At 36.7% G+C, this 22,436-nt stretch overlaps 1 protein-coding gene across 9 annotated transcripts in view; it reads right to left on the bottom strand.

The window, feature by feature from the left end:
* The window catches only part of LOC105835085 (SLIT-ROBO Rho GTPase-activating protein 1), a 62,969-nt gene that overhangs the window by 26,199 nt on the left and 14,334 nt on the right, over positions 1 to 22,436 (bottom strand). Inside the window, exons 1-2 of one of the 9 annotated variants that reach the window (XM_028190102.2) lie at positions 6,776 to 7,532; positions 2,831 to 3,279 (exon numbers count right to left, since the gene is read on the bottom strand). The exons of 2 other annotated variants lie outside the window; for them this stretch is intronic. In XM_028190102.2, coding sequence (XP_028045903.2) covers positions 2,831 to 2,876 — 46 coding nt within the window. In that variant the 5' untranslated portion in view covers positions 2,877 to 3,279; positions 6,776 to 7,532. Of the gene's footprint in view, positions 1 to 1,377; positions 1,421 to 2,830; positions 3,280 to 6,775; positions 7,533 to 16,004; positions 18,337 to 22,436 lie in introns of those variants that run through there. 6 more of the 9 variants (XM_036291300.1, XM_028190101.2, XM_028190103.2 and 3 more) reach the window with 6 other exon arrangements.

Here is a 22,436-nt window from a genome sequence, read left to right as displayed (position 1 = left end):
GAGAAGTGAGAGAGAGAGGGAGAGCGAGGATAGAGCAAGAGAGAGAGAGAGAGGAGAGAGCGAGAGACGGAGGGGAGAGAGAGAGAGAGAGAGAGAAGAGAGAGAGAGAGAGAGAAGAGAGAGAGAGAGGAGAGAGAGAGAGAGGAGAGAGAGAGAGAGAGAGAGAGAGAGCAGAGGAGAGAGAGCAAGGAGGAGAGAGAAGAGAGGAGAGAGGAGAGAGAGAGAGGAGAGAGAGAGAGAGAGACGAGGAGCGAGAGAGCAGGACGAGGAGAGAAGAGAGGACGCGGGAGAGATGAGAGAGAGAGCGAGAGAGAGAGATGAGCGAGAGAGAGAGAGAGAGAGGAGTAGAGAGAGAGGGAGAGCGAGAGAGAGGAGAGAGAGAGAGACAGAGAGAGAGAGCGAGACGAGAGTGAGAGGAGAGAGAGAGAGAGAGAGAGAGAGAGGAGAGAGAGAGAGAGAGAGAGAGAGAGAGAGGAGAGAGATGGAGAGATTGAGGACCCTGGTAGAGGATGAGCAGATGATGAGAGCGGAGAAAGGGATTGGGTAGGAAAAGAGCTGGCCCGAAAGAAGAAAAGGAGACAAAGACAGTCGACAGAGCAGCTGTGCCTAAAAACCACCCACGACAAAGCACGAACCGGTTGCAGCGCAGCATCGCACTCCCGCCGCGACCAGAAATACACGTGTGTATGTGTGAACGACGATTATCGAAAGAGAGAAAGAGGGAGGCCAAGTCAAGTCTTTGGGACGATCCCAAAATACGTCCAACAACCGAAGACACACCGCGATTATTGGGTGTGAAGAAACAAATTTCTTCCCTTTGTTCCTTACACAGTTTTAATCAGATTGTTCGAAGAATAATATATCAGAAATAATATATCAGAAAAATAAAGATTCCGTAGCATAATAACGTTGAATACATAGCATGTATGTAAAACGTTTAAATAAAGTCAAAAATATTGTGAAGTTATCCATAATAAGTTATAAATTTAAAAAAGAATATGTAAAACATTGACTTAATAAAAATTGATTTTTTAAATAATTTACAATATTTGTTATCTTTATCACTGATTCATAATTAAGTATCATAAGTATCAACAATCTTTATTTTAAAATGATTCCACATTTATATATCTCTAACGTGTTAATTTTGATATTTTGTTTCGTTTTATGTCGAAATTATTAAAAAAGACGTCAACGAGTAAAAATGGTAAAATTTTCAAGAAATTTAAATTCAATGTCACTTTTATTTATGCGAGTTTACCTGGCAGACACGCGATTGCAGGCTTGTCAAAACGATACGCTAGTCGGATCGCATGACGAGCGGCGAGTCGTACGCGAGCGACCATAATTTTTTCACAATCTCATGCATGCACATACCGTGTGATAAGTGAGGGGCGAACGGCATCATCAAGGTTGACGCCAGGTGTGCGCACATACAGAATCCTTTCGCGATGGCGCAGCGACGCAACGTGACGCGACGCGACGCGATCCACGCCGGTAATCACTCGAGATGCCAGTTGCGATTTAATAATTGCTTCATCGCCGCGCGAGGACCCGTTACAGAGCATACGGTACACACGTGCGAGAAAATATAACTGTACGATGCAAAATGTATATCAAGCAACTCTGGAGATGGAGGTAATTCTTCCTACAATGTTATGACTATCGAACGAATTTAGTCGCGATGTATTACGGGAAAAACAAAGATTTACGCCTCACTTATCATACAAAGTGCGAATATCCATTACCAATCATTGCTGTTCTCATCTTTCATTCACTAAACTTTCATTAAATTACAATATCAATGGTATTGTGTAATGACAATATTTATTTCTCAATTTAACGTATAGACTTGATTTAATATAATGTATTTTCTATGTTAAATCTGTGTAAAAAAAGAAGAGGGATCGTAAAACGCAAAGTGTTTACTGGAGAGTCTATTTCCATACACATTTACTCAGATTCGAGGTTACTTTAAAAGTATTGATTTTATTTTTCGAAAGTAATCATAGAGTTTAAAACTACGTAATAAAAAACCTGCTTGTAAGATATTTAACTACATCACTCATTCTTCCGGTGTTGTATGTTACAAGGTAGATCAAAATAGTCTAAAATTAAGTCAATATGTAGATTTTTCTCTTATATTTTTTAAAAGTTCTCTTACAAAATTTTCGACGTGATGAAGCATTGAAAATTTTCCGATTGCTTTCATTTACTTGAAAATGTAACATTCATCGATGCTTCGACACGGACAGTTCTGTTTGTAAATATATAAATGTTTTCGTTGCCGAACGTGTCGCGACGAATATCTCACATTACTCATGCGATTCGTGTTGCCTTATTTTTCAGAACATATATTTCTGGTGAGAAATCACGATTTAAACAAAACAGATAATAACATTATAAAACTGCGTTGACTTATTAGAAAAACAACAACCGCATTATCCATTCCATTGTAAAGTTGGTTTCGGAATACCTAATAGTAAAAATCCCATAAATAAAATCCCATTGCACCAGATTCTCACCGGAGCAAGATCAATGCCAAAGAATTCGGTGAGAACAAGAATCTTCATGACAAAGTATACAACTCTACGATGAACACTCTAGGAAGAAGAGAAAGGTATACTTAGATATAGATGCAAAATGCAAAACTTTGTATATTTCTTCTTGACTTTGATATCGCAATTACGAAAGTCCGCTTATCAATCATTGGCAATTTCCCTTTTTTCTATGGGTCCTATATACCCTGTATTCTCACACAAGATGGGGAGGAAGAGGTCAACCTCTCTCTCATTTTACCACTCACATGCTCAGTGAATATTCCATTTACCTTTTGTCCAAGCCTCCCACTCATGGCGTCCGGCCAGTTTAAACATTTCTCCCTTCGCGTTATTTATTATCGGGCTAGAGCTTGGCTCGCTTGTCGTTACTGTCGTTGTCGTTGTAGTTCCTCATTCACCCACGTTCACCAGTTCACTACTCGTACAAGTCACGACGACGACGGGACCCCTCGTGTCACTGTCTCTCGAGCGTGCACACGCGCCGCGACGCGCACGCTAAGCACGCATATGCACTCACACACGTACACGATGTTCCTCGTGACCGCCCGATATGTATGTATATCACGCGAGTCTTTCCTCCGGAACGTACCGTGGCTTTCTAAACGCGCGACGATTAGCTCTCATCTGAACAATACTTTAGGCTGTATCTTATTGTTAGTACGTTTGTGCGTTGCGACTGTTGTTGTTGTAGTACGCAACAAGGCCAGATGTGAAATCGCTAATGTGAAATAAAGTGTTATCGAATATATTGCATTAATAAAAATGTGCTATTTCCAATGTGTAACGAATTAGTGATGTCTTTAGAATGCGATATTCCTCACTCTTGTGCGTGTCCATTTAAGATATTTTATCGTCCACTCCTTTCAATTTATAAAATTCAATTTTAACGCCTGTTAGAAATTAATCCACTTTTTATTTACAATATTATTAAATAAATTCGATTTGCCACATGTAGTGCGTATTTAAAGTTCATATTGTATCTTTTCTTAATATTTTATACCATACCCTATTTATCAATAAATAATATACGGTAACAAATTTTTATTGTATTATTTACCGGTATTTGTATTTTCTAAAATGTTATCATCTCATATTAAATTTAACACAAAATTTTTTATTAAATAATTATAATACATCACAGTTACACAATTCAAACTTATATGCATTAAAAAATTAGGAATTAAAAGTATCAAAAACATCAATATTCAACACTATTATTTTACAATGTAAAAATATTGAATGTATCGATCTGCATTCTAAGCAAATTTGATTGCAGTAACCCAACAACTGATACAATGTCGCAGGCGCGAGATAAAGATTAATAAATGCATAGAAAGAAAGGTAAGTTATTTACAGTTAACTTTAGCGATATAACACGAGAAGTTCGCGCTCTCTTGAGATCAGAGATGAATGCTGTTTTACGACTCCCGTTACCTCGCCAAACCCCCGGGCCCCGTGGGTTGCCTCGGTAGAAAATCGATCAAGTGAAGTAAACCAATGTTTCTTAGCAGACGAAGGAGCTTGGAACATCGCTTCCGGAAAGACAAGTCCCCAAATCTCATCAATTTCGATCCTCGATTTACGCGATAATTGTTTTTTAATATTGTTGCATGAAAAGAACAGTTTTGATAAAATATATATAAATTTAAACATAGAGATGTACATCTGAAAATAATACTTGGACCATCAGAATAATTATGTATTGTTAGGATTTCAAAATATGATGACACAAAATTTCAACGTTCTAGCAACTAGGCTTGTTGTTCCTTCAAGTCCTACATAATTATTTTAACGATCTAATAAAAAATTATTTTCAGATCTAGTTAAATTTTTAGAGATACTTTATACCAAATAAACAAAATAAAATAAAAAATAATTTATACCAATATTAATATTTTTAAATAGGTTTCGAGAATATAATTAATATTAATTTGATTATTATAAAACAAAAATTCTATACGTATTTTATACAAACAAATAAAGAAATAAAGGCAAAGACATTTACGATGGAAATACTTTCTTTGTTCCGGATGGTCGATAAATAAATTCGATGCCTGTCAAATGTGTCATTAAAAAAAAAAAGAGGAAACGTTTGTAATCCGATCCATACGTTGAACGAACTAGAGTGGCTCCGATAAAGCGATCGCAGTAATATCGAGTGGTCCAAGCGCACACGAGAGAGAGAGAGAGAGAGAGAGAGCCGTTTTATCGTTTATGTCCGGTGAAAGAACTCTGTTGATACAACGCGCTATAGTTCCACTTAAGTGATTGTTATCGGAGTTTAACACACGTTGTCCGTATATATCTGCTCCGAAGAGGCACGTCGTGGACAAGCTGCACTCGATAATGTCGCGCAACTATTTTTATCATCGCGCTTCTTCGCTTCGCACACACCTAATCGACCCTATGTAATCAGTTAGATCACTCCAGTTACGTGATTGAATATTTATGAGAGTGCGCGGCGACACGATTGCCCGATGAATTAACAATTCAAAGACTAAAACGACGCGCGTGTGAACTTTCGAGCGGCCTATCATAGATCCTGAATACTATCGTCTTCATAGCCTATTATCGACGAAAATGAATTCAATGGCCGAGTGACGACGGTTGTAAAATCATTCGAAAGATCGAGTGCTATACTTACGCGATTTCTGAGGTAATAAAAAATTCAAAGATTAAAAAATCAATTTTATAATTTCGCGGAAATTGCTTAATTACTTAATTTCTTCGATGCAAAACAGCAAGATCAGATTCAATCAAATGAGATTTACGTGATATATTCAAACAAATAAATAAATAAATGTATTGTTGCACGATAAATTACTTTAAGCGAATGTTTCAGCTGCATTCATATTTAAAAAACAATATAACATTGAAAACTATAAAAGTGATAATTATTATATACAAATTTTTCAAGGAAAATTAACGTGTAATAAATGTAACTAATGTTTTAATTACAATTAATATAAAAAAGATCTGTACTGTGTATGAGAAATCTTGCGTATACACATGAAATTAGCACTGTTTTTATCATGTTTAATTTTGCAACTATTCAATATATCGTGCTCCAGATAACCTAATTATACCTAATTCAAACATAAAGACAACAGGTTTTTTTCATGTAGGTTTTCAGGTAGTAGCCAATCGGAGTTGAGAATCATTCGCACAGAGTGAACGAGCGAGCGAGCGAGCGAGCGAGTGGTGACAGGAAGAGGGAATAATTTCGCATTCCGACGGGAAGGACGACACGCCTTCTATCCATTATTTGATTAAATCGTACATCGCACTCTCGACATCCGTTAATTACTCCCAACGCTAAAAATTAGACCCGGACAATACATTGATATCCGATTGACCGGGCAGTATCTCATTTGCTCGAATAATCCTCTCCGCTATTTTGTCTTTACAATTAGACCGCATAAAAAAAAAGATAAAATTCATGACTTTGATGTAGGACAAATTATTCTGAGTAAAAGAATAGTTCTGTGTTTAAAAGATAAGTCCAATTAAAACACATGATGGTAAAAACGTTTGGTAGTCTCATGTTTTGTAGCGAATATCTTTATCCTTCGAGTGGATATGGTATAAGTTAAACGGCATAAAAAAGCAATGAAATCACATATACACGATCAATTATCATTGAGATATTACTTCACGTTCACCAGATCGATCGATCAGCGACCTCGATCGCAGTTAATTTTTCTGCGCTAATCATAGTTATTGATTTGTGATTCTTGGTTTCGCACGGCTATTATTCGCGAACAATTTTCACTACATAAAACTGAATTTCTCCAGATTGCGTCTGTTTGCAGCGAACGAAAATCGAATACAATCGCGATCGATTTCTTAACGATGACGACCGCAGGTGTTGAGCAGCGTCGTTTACGCGAAATAACATGAAACCGATCGCAACCGTTGTTAGTGATCGCAAGAGAGCAAGACCCGATACAGGTCGCGGTCGGGATTCGATTGCAGAGTATCGATTTATGGCGAGGTCGCGTTGAAATCGGTTCACGCTCACGCCAATCAATTCTTCTGTGTAAGTGACGATTTATTATTTCTTTAATCTTGTACTACGTTTAGAATATATCGCCATTTTATATTTCATTGATATAAACGTTGGAATAAAAATTGGAACGTTCTCTCGTGATTATTTTTGACTAACAATAAAAACTAAACGTTTCACGTTATTGTAAATTGTGAAAATAACGTACCAGCGATTTAACTGTTTTACATCTTGTAGAAGTAAATTTTTTTGCGTGTAATTTAAGTAATCAATCTCTTTTTATGTATTTAATCCTAATATTTGACAAATGTACAAAAAGTTAAAATCATCAAACCTAATCTGCAAACTCTGACTTTTTGTTTAATTATCCGACAGCTTCGAGAAATTCACCTTTTCCCCATTACACCCTATATCTTATCTCACACACGGTATTTTACCGATCTCGTTCTCCAAATTAACTCTCGCGACCAGCTCCTTCGACACTGGACTAATTGACCGGACAAATTTCTTCCAAATACACGCATACACGCACAAACACTTTTCTGACTCTTATCTTCGATTCTTGCAAGACAACTGTAGATCTATCAGATAATGAACAGCGTGGAAATTGCAGTTTTCGCGATTTCAATGAGAACGAGATTTTGCGCGCACGAGCAATGCAGCCTACGCTCGGAACTCGGCTACATAAACTGGCCTATAAGGACAGGCAATGACTGCTTTGACCGTCGTTAAATTAACCACAATTACCACCGTTCCCGGGGCCCACACACGGTCTCTCTCTCTCTCTCTCTCTCTTCTCCCCCTCCTCTCTGTCTTTCTCACGCGCGCACGCTTCGAGAGCGCACAATCGGGCAGGCGCGAATGGAAAACAGACACGGCGAGATACTTAGAAGGGCCCCGCCCTTGACATTGCTCTTGTGATCATGCGCTATACAATTTTTACCAGTAAACATAACAAAAGTCATTAGCTCAAATAAAAAAAAAACTGATATTCGCGGGAAAACTCGATAATTGCGCATTTAGAAGATAATTAACGTTGTATTTTTTAGAAAAAGTAATGTTATGATAACTTTTTGTCTCGAGAAGAAACAGAATGCAGTTTGCGAACGTTCCTGTATAATCTACCGTGATAATGAGTAATCAATAACTGATGCTGAGGTATCGGTGCGATAAAGCGGAACTACGGATTCTTCGATGATAATAATAATAATGACGGTGTTGCTAGAATAGGGATGCGGCGTATTACTTTGGATAAACCTGCATATTAACCTTTAGACTGCCGGAAAATAAAAGTCAGATTACACTATAGTTAAAGTTCCAAAAAAGTATATCTATATACTAGATACATGCTATGCAGGATTCTTGACAGGTCTAAAGTCTAAAGAGTACTTAAAATCCTAAAAATAAATAGATGTAATGACTTTAATTACCTTTTCTCTCCACCGATTGACGCATCGTGAAGCGCAAGTGATACGAAAGTTACGTAAAATATTAAAGTGCGAAATTTAATATTTCCATCGCGCAATTTTATTTTTTGATAACCTAGATTAGTAATCTCATCCATAATTGTTCAAATCAGCAAATGTAACCAACGCCAAACAGAACAATAACTATGCACAAAAGAAAAACATTTTATAATATATTTATGTTAAAATCGGATCTTTTAAAGTTATTAAACTTTCGTATCAATGCATTATTAGAGCTTGAATACTTTTTGTGACAATCTTTTACACAAAATTTTGGTTACTTTTTATTTTATATTATCAAATTTATCTTGTATTAATTATAACAAAAATTTGAATAAATTATTTTAAAAATAAAACGTAAGACATATAAAATGTATTAAATTTAATATAAATTTTTTTACCGTATAGGGGTGACAAAGTTGTATTAAATTTAATATAGGAATAACAAGTGCGAGAACTTGTGCGTTGATGTTGACTACGTGTAAAAATTGAATTTTCGTGGAAAAACAATGACAATGACAATATTGACAGGCGGATAAAAAGCTCAAAAGATCGCAATGGACACTGTACGAACCGCAGAAATTAGATTTAAATTGTGCCGAATAATTAAGTCCATAAGCCACGCATATTCCACAACATTGTAGGTGTTCGTGACCGTGACAAATTCCGAGTGCGATGAATGTGGCGTCTGAGCGCATAATTTCTCTGACTGTCCTTTTCTTGCTGTTACATACATTACATACATTAACACATAATGTATACTCGAAGTGTCTACGGTTACCGAACTTCCCACACTTGATTAAATCGTAAGACTCCTCAAATTTGCACAAATTAAAATAGTAATCCCTTTTGTGCGTTAAATTAAAATAATTATAATTTACAATGATTGTACTAAAATCACCGAATATCTTGTTCTGAATTATAATTCCTAATTGATATGAGTTTATAATTTCTATTTTTTTATCTACTTAAACTATACTTGAAATCAAAAACGTTTCACAATTTGTTAAAAAGTTTTTTTTTAGAAAAATTTGTTTACTATCTCTTTCCGATTCTGTTTATTCATTTATCATAAGCGCCAACTGTAAATAATTTGCATGTATGGCGTTGCTTAATGTATCTCTTGTTATATATGTTTCGCGTTAAAAAAGTCTATTTAAATTAACGTTTCAAGAAATTTCAGTTTTATTTTCTCAATTGTGTTTTCCGCGAATTTTTATCTTTATCTATCTATTTTTGTATACGACGACTGTTGGAAACGCCTGCACCACGAAGCGATTCCCGCGTAATGCATTTTGCGATGCATGTTTCCGGTGCAACCCATGCGTCCTTCAAAAAAAGGCTCACGAGTTCAACTTCTTTGTGAAATATTGAAAGAGGTAAAGTCCAGATTTTACGGATACGATTTTCATGTCCTTTTTAAATATCAAACTAATACTTTTACATAAGAATGGCTAAAGATATCTTCGCTATAAAAAAATAACTTAACATTTTTATATTTATATTTAAAACAAATAAACACATACACACACACACACACACACACTCTCTCTCTCTCTCTCTTTATTTTCTTCCTGTGTTGAAAGAAAGCGCTAAGTAGTTATTGCGTCGACAACGACTTGCCTTTCGTTATCTTAACTCTAATTTTCTCGCTCGAATAACTATATCAAGTTGTGTGTGTTTGTAAATGTGTGTGTGTGTGTGTGTGTGTATGAATGCGATCAGAGTGCAATGACGGTTGGTCAGTTCGACGGCTTCTCCGGGTAAATTTAACAAAGGTCACCTATAGAAATGCCTTGTTGCGTAGTCTCGTTAGACTTAATTTATTCGTAAATCTTATGGTTCCATCCAGAACCTAAAAAAATTAGTCATATCCGTGCAATATTAAAAGAATAATGTAAAAATATTGTAACAAGAATCAAAATAAAAATAAAAATACAATGGTTAATAAATAATAAAAAAAATTAATGTGTAAAAAAGTAAAAGTCACGAAACTGCTCGTTCCATTGGATCATTAGTGAAATCGCGAAGCTGACAGATTCCAAGTTGGAAAATTCCTTTGAGCTTAAGTAACACAATATCGAGTAGTAAGTACATCGAGTTGCAAATCAAAATGTACGCGGAAGCGAAGCGAAGAACATTAAAAAACACGAATGGCGGCCATTGTTTCTCATCGTTCCAAAAGGATCCGTTTCAATTGCCGTTCGCCTCTTCTTCTGGTTCGTTGATTTCCCAATAAGCTCCGCATCGAGTTTCTTTTCCTCTAATTGCACTGTGTCCGTGATAATTTACCGTTTTAATGATGTGAAGAGAAACTGTGGCAAAGCAAATGCGCAAAGCGTGCTGACGATAACGTGCGGCATAAAACAGTATTTTAATTTATCATGGTACATACATTGCGTATAATTAATTTTAAATAAATATAAATATTTACTTGTACTTTAAAGACATAATTCTTGAAATGGTAATTACATGCTGGAATATACTGACAGTAAATCGCAGTGTTTATTTCACGAAGTAGAAAATGATCGCATTTGCAAAAGTTCACGTGTGATAAATGAGAAACGAGCTGACTGCTGAATTGATAATAATGCATTGATAGAGTATTGTATGTACGTATTCATCTTATCATCCATGAACCTAAACGAGATATATTATATACGCGAGTAATCTCGAGTTTGATTTCCGCTCGTCTTTTTTTCTATGTTTCTTTTGTCATATTTTATCTAGTTTACTCTCATACATTTTTTATACATTCTGTTGTGATTTAAGATATAAAATTATAAAAAAAAAATAAAACAAGAGATATTTATAAATTTACAGATTACAGAAACAATCGTAATAGTGGAGCTCACGAAACTGTAACAAATTTTAAAAAATAATACGCTCTTTCTTAGTTATAACATTGAATATTTGAAATTGCAAGTTATATTATATCAGGTATATTTTTACTAAAACTAAAAAGAAAAGCATTTATTAATTAAGCGCATCCTTAGCTATTTTTAAAAAGTCATGCAAAATCATTCAATAATTAATCAAACTAACTTTAGAACGTAATATCTTTATAATCAATATTGCTATTCATAAAAAAGATTAAAACTTATATATTCAATATTTTTATATGAGTTCCTCTTATAAAACAAACTAATTAAATAATATATATTTCTCGTCCTAAATTCACAGAAGACATCGAAATTCTCAAGTTAATTGATAAATTGAAAATTTTTAATAACGCTTAGATTTCTTAGGAAGCGTAAGAGATTTGCAATGAGCAACGAGCAGTTATAAGCTATTAAACAGATCACGGATACGCTTCTCTAAGCTGACACAGTTTCGCTGTCAGTGCTAATTACCGATCTACGGATTATTCATAACGCAATCGCGAGGGCGGCGTTCGCACGCCTTAATAACTCTGCAGCGTAGAATTACCATGTGCTCTGATCCATACACATTCACGAAAGGAAAAGAGAAGAGACTTATGCAAAGGAACACGCATCCATTGTTGCGATCGTAACAGCGGTATTATAAGTTGAATTGGCTTGAACGAAAACACAAATGCGTGAATGCCAAAAAAGTAGAGACAGAAACTTCGCGCCGAGATGGGTTTATCGAGGTGAAGAATGCAATTGCATTTCTGGCCGACGCGACGTCGAGCCATAGGAGAGATTTATCTTGGATCGCACGTGCGTTTTACGAAACGAATCGAGATGATCATTACGTTTATTTCTGCATGCGACTAATGTCATTAGGCTCAAGTTTCGTACGCGATATCATCGATGAAAATAATTATTGGAATTAAGAATTAATTAATTAAAAAAAAACTAATTCTTCCTCCCCCTCCTCTCTCCCTCTCTCTTTCTCTCTCTCTCTTTCTTTTTTTTTTGTTTCGAATTTCAGTACAGTAAAACAACGCGTATTTCCCATCAAATAAAGTATCAAACGAAAAAAATATCTTTGATGCTACATTCTTACTGCTTAATAACAAGTAAATTTTTTACGTAAACACGTATTAACAATAAAATTAGAATAAAATTAGAACTTAGATGGCAAAGTAATAATTAGAACATAGTTATTCTATAAAAATAAAATTATTCATGATAAAAAACCGTTTTCTTGGCTCACAATTTTTGTTCGTTGCAATTACGATTAAAGCGAAACTTAACAGAGCATTAAAAAAATTAAATTTTTGAACCGAAGATTTCAATTCTAATCATGTAATTTTAATGCAAGGAAGCTACAGTTGAAAAAATAATTTTCTGAAGCAAAGCGAGACTTCTCAATTGTACTCGATAAAAATCACTCTTTGACTTGTTCATGGTGTCCTCTATAATCCAATTATAACACAATTATGACTTATGACGAACTCACGCCAAGCTATCGGAACGATTTACCGGCAAAATTGGAAATTAATTGGCGAAATAACTTTCCTCGCCAAACTGAAATTCTCCGGATCGACGACGCCACCATTTAAGCGGTTGAACCAAACGCGCAATTCCACCGAATGCGGCCAAAGATCACAAACGAATTCAATTTGTTACGCCGCCAGTGTCGCTTTCATGCTCAGCACAATTGTCGCGCACGAAGCAATTAAGCGGCAATGCTCGGAGAAAAAAAGCCGTGCAACCGCTTGCTCGCGAGAAACAGCCGACTGACGAATCGCGTCGAACTTTACGTCGCAAAATTCTACGACACGAAATCGATCTCTATCGCTGTGTAACTATGCGCCTTAAAATATGTTCCACGATCGACATAATTTCTCAACATGTAGTGCTCCTTGAAAGTCGAACATCACCGATACTCGATGAAAAACTTCCCATTTAGCATTTTTAGATCAAAAATTTCTCTTCTCTCTTTCTCTATCTATAATTTCGAATATTTATCAATTCCACATAAAGAATCTATTAGAAAATTAATTAAAGCCATAAGAATCAAGAATATTATAAAAAAGAGACAAGTATAGAAGATTAAACACTAAAACATTAAACATACCCACCATATCTCAGATATTACGCACAATAAAAAACAAAAGTTTTCTTCGCATTTTTCCCTCAGACTCATAACTTCCATCCAACTCTCCCTAATTAATTAAAATTCTAATATAATCAAAGTATCTTAATTAAGCATATTAATGTAAATTTGTTGATTTCATATATCTTTCCCGAGACAAAACTTCCGTATAAAAGTAGCGAAAGTGGCGCCTAAAAATGATCACAGACATCGCGAGATATTTTTACTAGACGCAGTACCCTCATAGATATCACGTTTACGTTATTACCGAGGTTATCATGTTGTTTTTATTCGACTCTTCGCATTATATATCGCGTGCCAAAACGGGATAAATATGATATCAAATAAGAAGAAGCTCGGCAGTAAAGTTAGATGAGCGAATTTTCACGTTGCATCATATACCACGATGCGTTCGTGATGGTCTATTTATATCGCATGGACAGGTATATACACGCGGGGCGACACGCCGACGATTTATCCGATAGCAAACATCGGCGTCGGACACACCGACGAGACGTTACGGTAATGCACGCACGCATACACGGGCGCCACTGCAATTTTTTTTCAACAAATTGCGAACTCTCTCTTAAACTCTTAAACGCGTTTCAAATTATTTTCTTTCTACATAAATGTGTAAATAAAATATTCTGATCTCAATTAATTTAACTAATGCGAATATTTGAGAAATAATGCGAGGCACTGTCGCAAAAGAAATATATCTTCGATATAGAATTGCAAAGAATTAAGACAACATCGATCTCTTTCCTGTCGAGAAAACTTGTATACTTGTAAGAATTTAATTTTAAAAACGTTCTGCATATATAGAAACAAAAAAAAGAAAAAATAAAATTATAAGTATTGTAGATTACCTCATTTATTTCTCACTAGTTTATAAATTTATTTTTATACCAAACATTTTCTAAATCTCTTTCTCTCCAATCAGAAAAGTCTTATTAATAATTTTTTTACTTTTACGATTAATATAAAGTAGCACTAGGTTATCTTTTGCATTTCTTCTACCTTTCCTGAAAATTCAGACAAGCGCCAGTGCAAGTCCTTTATACAAGCGCATGATACGTAACGCATCGTTGCATATACCCATACACAGCTGTGGAGGAAACGCGACGCAACACGGTGCACACACGCATCTCTTCCTCTTCGTCGACGTGTCAATTTAACGGCTTCCTGCTCTGGCGTCGAGTTTCGTCGTGCACGCACGTTTATCGACCGAAATGTTTCGCGTCTCTTTTGTGTCGTATGTGTGTACAGTTAAAGAACACGTTGCGACATATAAATAGTAAAAAGAATAGTAAACAATAAAGCGACTAGACATAAGGCAAATTTGTAACAATTTTAATTTTTTTTATAACATGTGTTAACATTTTTTAAGCGTAAAAAAGGTACTGGCAATTCAATTACTATTATTATCTAATTCCTTAACATACACGTGTTACACTAAAAAAAAATCTTGCAACTACTAAAATAAAAATTGTCTGTAAAAATTAACTGATGTAGATAAATGATTAGCAATTTTTGCGACATGCGTGCATTTTGCACTTAATCAATCTGACAAAAGCAATATTTATAAATTCTATATGTGACAGTTAAAGTTCTAGCAAATACAAAAATTAGCGATAAATTTAAATTGTGACCAAAATTGTAATAAAAAATCTTATACCTACACCAAGAAAACATTTTCTTGTGTATTTGCAAAAAAATTGCAAAAAAAATTTAGAAATTCAAATTCTGAAGCCACAAATACAATGCATTAAAAATCTTTTTAAAGAAAAGCCGGCTCTAAGTTATTGTATAATCAATAAAAAAATTAAATCGGTGTATTAAAGTCTTGCTTTTGCGATGTAAAATTTAACGATAAAGAATTTTAGTCTTGATGTTTTTTGCAACTTTTTGCCTTGAGAAAGCTACATCTCGATCACTTCTTCGTGTACATAATTAAATCTAATTATCAGATTTGAATATACTAAATATTGTTGGCATTGAAAGCAATGGAAAATATTAATTGAATGCGAAACGAAAAGCTTCGAAGCATCTTACCGACAAGTGCTCGTGGTCCATCTGTAGTTTATTAGTTTGCATCGAGTGTAGTCATTACGTTCCCTCTCCGATTGAACTTTCGCATCTCGCCAACAGCAAAAATACATCCGCTAGCGTTCGCCAACCGGCAATTACCGATAAAATTAGCTATAGACGATCGGGCATCACGAAACACTTTTATCGCGGCGTTCTACACATTGGCGTTCCCTACTGTCATATTTTCGTTTTCTTTTCTCTACTTGTTTCGCTCGCTACTACGATATGTTATCGGCGCAGATTATCTTCTAACTTCCAACGTTTTTCTATGCGTCATACTCATTCCCTCGCGTATTCTTCTCACCGTCAGAAATGCTTTACAGCCATAACGAACGCCCGCACCACCACCCTGCGATATGGGTGTGGAATATTCCCCTATATTGCATCTCCCATATTATATACGATATCACATATAACGTATAAACATCATCACTTCATAAATAGTCTTCAGTTGAAAATATTAATCATAAATCCTTAAAATATCCGTAAGATCTATTGCTTCAACACGTTCTAATAATTCTTTATAAAAAAGAAATACGACGGAAAAATTTAATTTCTAGTGAAATTCTTTCCTTATACAAAGTACAATTTGTATAATAGGCATAAGATGTAAATACGCAACATTTCGTGCATATTATGAACCATATACTATTACTACAATTATTTTATGCTAATATATTCAAGGCTAAAATATTTTGTTATCAAAAATTCGATTATTTTATCATAAAATTTTGATTAATCATAGCTGTTACATTTCTATCTTTTTTCTTAAAGATTTATACTTTCGTATCTCTGTGTCGTCTTTAGAGTTAAATGCGCAATGATCTATATTATATTTATTTTAAATCATCAATTTTCATCATTTGACGATACCTGGAAAAACATCCTTGGTATCAGGAGTGTAAGGATGGATCCAGCCGTTCCTTTGTTGTATAATGCACTGGAACATGATGCCGTGAATTGTGTAGATTCTGTCCGTGAGAAAGAGATCCGAAGATTTTCCAAGGAGTACGTCGCCAAGACGAGACAATTTCTTCTTATCACTTAATCTCGATTACGCATCTGCGAGATCTCTATCATGTGAGTGACAAGTCTCGTACTTTAATCGTGAGATCTCAATGTGCGATTGTCGCTGTGTTATGGATTCCGCTGCAGAAATTTCCACGCAATTCGGAAGATTATATTCATGGATGGATGATTACTCGAGAAACTACTCTTTCTTATCTCAATTCGTTGCCGGATTTACATGTCAAGAAAAAAAAGATCGTGAGTTTTCGTCGTTGTTCAGTCAAACTGCTTGATCTTCGATAGTTGGCGATGATCTTACGCCACGTTACAAAAAGGGATAGTCAATTATCGAGCGCAAACCTTTACGTGTAAATGTAAATTCTAAGTCGTTAAACCGTACGACGGCGTTTCATCGAAGACTACCACCACCGCTGTCATCCCCAGGATCCTGCCTGCGAGATCTCGCGAACTGCGGCGGTCCAGGTTCATTTTCCTCGTCTCCGTTTCTTATTAGGTACCTCTTGCACTTAAATCAAATCGCCGAGGAGATTTTGTCCTCGTAAACACTTCCTGCCCCGATATGTCACGCTGTTCTCTTTTCTTTGTCGCGTTTTCTTAATTCTTTTCTTTTTCTATTTCGCAAATTAATCGCACAATCAATGACACTTCGTCTCTCTCTCTCTCTCTCTCTCTCTCTCTCTCTCTCTCTCTCTCTCTCTCTCTCTCTTCCCAGTTTCTTTTTAATTATTTGACGTTATTTTTGACTTGTATTTTTTAAATTGATTTGGATATCTTTATCTCAATTTTATTTCTTTAATTAATATCTTATTATCTTTCTTTTTACAACTGCGGCACTCTTACGGGGGGATTAAATTAATTAGTGGCAAAATGGCACCTTTAGTTATGCAATTCGATGCAATACTTGGAATTCGACGTTGAATGTTACTAGTAGACATTTATATTTGTCTTAATTTTACACAACACTTATGTAATATATTTTATTTCGAGTAAATAAATATTATTTGTGTGTATGAAAGTAATCTCTTAGCCTTCTTCTTTCGGAAAGTGATTCGTGAACAGAGAACGCACCGCGGTTCCTGTGTCTATTCTTCTTCTCGCGAGAACATCGTTCGTTATAATTTCGTTGTGGCGAAAACGACGCCGGGCGCAGTTCCTCTTGCTTTGTTACGGCAGACGAAGGACACCACCTGTGCGCGCAGCCCAGCGAGATGCACCGGGAACGACGTCCTTGGGAAACGCACTTGCCACAGTCTCTCTTTCATTCCCTCTTGCTGAAGGGAAAAGAGAAAGAGCGTGGGCGTAATATTTGCAAGTTCCCACGCTGTCACGTCACGATGACAGACAGACACCGTTCGAAGCACGCACACTCGCGCCGCGGAAGAGATCAGCCGGATAAACTCTCGGCGTGAAACGTCTTTCGAAAATGTCCCCGCGCGTCGTTGGAAATTCACACACACACACACACACACACACACATTGACGACGACGACGACGACGACGACGACGACGACAACCGCGTCCAGGATATCGAATCGCCGATGCCTCGCAATGCGGACAACGAACCCGCGATCAAGACGATGATTTTTCTCAACTCTTCCTACGGAGCTGGCCGGATCGGAAACGAAGGCGCTGACAATGGACAGCCACGATCTCTCGATGTTGGACGCGCGTCCCACGCGAGAAAACGATCTCAAAGAGAGATAGATAGATAGATAGATAGATAGAGAAAGAGAGAGAGAGAGAGAGAGAGAGAGAGAGAGAGAGAGAGGACGGTCTTTTCTCGGCTCTCGGGAAGAAAACCAGAGCCGAAGCAACAGAACACTGAACGGAACAAAGTGGAGTGGAGCGGAACCGAACGGAGCGGAGCGGAGCAGAGCACCGTTTTCCTCGGCACGGCGGTGTCGTCGCTCCTGCGACGACGACGACGACGACGACGACGACACCACCACCACCAGCACCACCACCACGACGACGACAACGACGATGACGAAGAGAAACCGGAGGAGGAGGGTGGCTGGTCGAGTAGCTGGCTGGGATCGAACTAGATGGCTCGTCGCCAGGCAACCGGATTTTCCCTCTCGGTCTCTCGCGCGCGCGAGTACGGGTCTCTCCCCCTTCTTCCGCCCTCCTTTCTGGTCCCCGTTAGCTCGCTCGCTCGCTCGCTCGCTCGCTCGCACGTTCGCTCGACCACTCGACGTTCTCTTTCCCTCGGCCTCTGTCGTCTGCCACTCCACTCCTTCACCCTCCCGCGCGCACGCTGCTCGCTCGCCCGTTCTCCCTCCCTTACCCCTAGACCCCGTACACATCAACGGTTACGGCGCACCGGTTTCTCCGCCGCCGATTCTCTCGCTCGCTCACCCTTAGCGTGCCAGAGGATACGGCGGCGGAGGATTCTCCCTCCCTCCCTCACCTCTTCTTCCTCGCGAAAGGCTGCACCATACCACGGATGCTACCAGAAGAATGGAGCACACCTCGGGATCCTGGACACCTCGCTCAAGAATCGCTATTCTTCGTTCAAGATTCGTTCTCGTCGAAAACTTAACTCGTTTTCAATACTCTGCTCGAGACCGTGCGTTAAAAAACACTATTTTTCATCTTGCGATGAAAGATGTTTCATTGGACCTCATGCACGTTGTTAACTCATACAGTTTGACGATTTTCCGCGATTCACGAACAAACCTTCCGTCTGGCAAGTCGCGACGCAAAATGCCACGCAGAAGAATTAAATAATACGATTCCCCACTCTCAAACCTCGGGTTCCTCTCCCGTCGTGATAAATATTTGCCGAGTCGTATGATAAAACTGATAAGATATACCGCATTTGTTACCTCACTTACACTGAATACCAGTGGCGACAAAGTCTATGTTGCCAAACATCTTTGCCGGATATTATCGTGCTCGTTTGACTTATCAATAAATCTTTGCGGTCGCCATAAATAATCAATAAATTTGGTTTTTCTCCAAAACTTGAAATAATCTATGACATTCTGCCTCTCACTCCTAAAATTTCAACTTTCGCGAATATTATATAATACGCGACCTATAATACTTTATTAAGTTTCTTGGTTGATCCTTTCGGCGGTGCTAATTGCTCCGTCAAGCTATACTATCAGCGCGCTGGTGAGGTGCCGGTCGCGGTGAAATCGTTAACGATTCGCGCTTTCAGCATCAAGCGGCTGACCGGCACTTTCTACGTTCCATTTAGAGGCGCGAGGAATCCCGCTGGTTTTTGGGCAGAAAAAGTACAGAATCGAGGAAACGAAGACGCGGAGAAATTCGACGTCGAGTCCAGGTGAACGATAGAATGAATTCATTGTTTTGTCATCCGCAGAGAAACAGCATAAAGGAGTAATACCGGCGCGCGCGCGCGCGTGTGTGTGTGTGTGTGTGTGTGAGAGAGAAGAATAAAATAGAAATTTATTATGTGCTCCGAAAAGTACGCCCTAACAAATAGCGATCAACTGAAAGGAAGTAGTTTAGTCGGAGTACAACAATACAGTCAATAACAATAAGAACAAATAACTCCGAAAAGGAAGATCTAAATTTAAAGCTACGATTAAGCAAATAAAAATAACACACAACGCGAGCAAAAATTATGACACTGATTGTGATAACAATCCAGTGATTTGTTTGATTATTTATTTGATTTGATTTGATTTATTTTTACTAAAATAATTCATTTCCTACGATACACAAAAACTATGTTAAAAAAATGTAATTACAATAATTAAATTAATTATATTAATTAAATTATTTATATTAATAGTAATATAATATAGTAATTTTATTAATAATTTTTTATAAATTATTATAAAATAAATTAATATATTTTTTATAAATTAAAATAAAGAAAATATTAAAAGTAAATTGTTGTTTAATGACAAATGCCAAGCAGCAAACAATATAAGAATCAAATATGCAAGCATTTGTAAGCGTTTAGTGGCAAAAGGGAAAAAAAGGTCGCGAGGGAAAGAACGATGAAGAAGCAGATACAGGGATCAATGGGTGTTCCACGACCTCGCCCTTCTCTCTCATTCAAACTCGCCGAACGTTGCGCTCCCACCGTGCTCACCCTACATCGAGTGTCCAACCCTCGAAGCGTGACCGTGACTGTGACTCTTTGGTCTGTGAAAGAGCGAAATGCGCGTGTCCATGTTGCATCGACGTCGCCGCAGTCGTGAGTTCTTATGTGCATCGTACGCGTAACGCAATTCGCTGTAACGCGAGTTAAATATTAACAAATTAACAACTGTTGTCGTGATTACTGATTTTAATTCGTGTTATTACCAATCCTTTCTGCTTGTTTCATACGAGAGATTTGGATCTTTGATTTCTATTCTTTTACATTTTAATTCTTCTATGATTTAATTATCAGAATAGATACTATCCTGATTAAAAAAACGTTACATACATAAATAATAGTTAATAAATTAGCCATTATTAATCATTCTGATCGCATGATATCAGAATGATTATCAGTGCCGGTCATTTTATATTATTAAAATTTTATTATTTTAATTATACAGAAAAACTATTAACTAAAACTAAAATACTGTGTTCATAAAACATTTAAAATCATAGAAATCTAGCTGTATACAATAAGTACAAATTGTCCCTACAATTACAATAAAATTGTTTCAATTTAATAAAATACATTTTTATAATGGTTACTTCAAAAATAGGAAAAATTGTCATTACTTTTGCATCGACCTATAATATATCAACATAAGATTTGGCTAACCCTTCGGTTTGGTCAACAAGTGTTGAAGCTTTTCATCAACCACTTTAACGACACTCAGGGTCATCTTACCGGACGTGCCTTAATATCAGCCACTTCTTCATGTTCCTCCAATATCCACCGACAGTCTCTTGACTTTGACCCCGAGTTTTTTCCAAGTTATCAAGTTTACCCATGCGAATTACACTACTTATATTGTAGTTATTACGTACACAGTAAAAAACATTTTATATTTATTGTTAAAATTTTTCGGTCTTAAAATTTTCGTGTTGAATGTCTAACATATTTAATATAATATTACTGTATTAATTGAAATTTATTATTTCGTGTTAAATTGAACATTTTAATGTTAAAATGACATAACTTACAAATAAATATCTGAATTTTCTCTTATACAAGTTTCTAATTTCCTTTCCATATCTCTCCATTGTACTCGATATATTACGCACCAATGTACGCGTCTTTCAGTGCGATATTACTCCAACCTCGGCAACCTTGAACGCGATCGCGAAATAGGATGGAACAATGATCTAAAATTGCGGCGATGTTTCGCGGTATCGGTTGCGCGAGATGTTATTTCGAGGGCATGATTAAATCTCCATTAGAGACGCAAACGTTCGGGATTCAATAGTCGTTCTCGCGGCTGTAAACTTCTCCTCGCGCAACCTTTGTTATCCGCGTCGCGGGCCTATTCACGTGAGAGATCGTACGGCGCCAACCGGCTATTTCCGGCGCAGATTTCCGGACTGATTTTAGTTTTCATGCACGCCTACGACGTGTATGCCCAGAAACGGAAACGGCATGCAACTCTCTTCACTAGAGTAGTCTTTACTATTCCAGTCGATCCTACTGACCACCACCCGCGTTCACGTAACTAAATCATCTCTCAGTCTTTTCCCGGGAATATCACCGGATGACAAAGCTTCGGCCACTACTCGTCAAGTTCTCAGCGTTTCTCAAAATATCGCAACAATTCTATCGCGATTTATTATAATTCTTTAAATTTTAATCCCCATAGTACTGTATCTCGTAAATATATAAATATATTTGATAAATTTCTAAGTGAATATTAAAAAATATCTAGCTTAAAAAAAAAATTACCTCCTACTAAATACTTTATTAAATTTACATTATTGGATGCTCGTTTATCGTATTTTTAATACTGCAACAAGATATATTTGCGGAAAAATTTAAACATATTTTCTTGATAAAGCCAATTCTTCCTGTAAACTAAATTTCTTTAAAGTTTTTAATATTTTCAAGAAAGTCTTATATATGTCAATATTATATAATGAATTACGATTCCATAAATTTTGCAATAAATTTAAATAAAGACTAAGATCTTAAAAGCAAACAAAATGACGACGAAAATTTATTGCGACGACAAATTTGTTGGCGGTTTATGCTCATGCAGTCAATACTGAAGGATAAAAAAAGTTAGCAGTAATATTATATCAACGACCTTTCGCGTAATTAACTTAGCTAAAGTACTTACAATATTAGACTACATGCGGCGAAACTCTTTCCTGTCGATGTAA

Source organism: Monomorium pharaonis, chromosome 8, assembly GCF_013373865.1.
Source record: "Monomorium pharaonis isolate MP-MQ-018 chromosome 8, ASM1337386v2, whole genome shotgun sequence".
In the NCBI taxonomy this organism is placed as follows: domain Eukaryota; kingdom Metazoa; phylum Arthropoda; class Insecta; order Hymenoptera; family Formicidae; genus Monomorium; species Monomorium pharaonis.
Note: the sequence above shows the minus strand (reverse complement) of the source record. Positions and strands in the feature narration are given on the sequence as shown.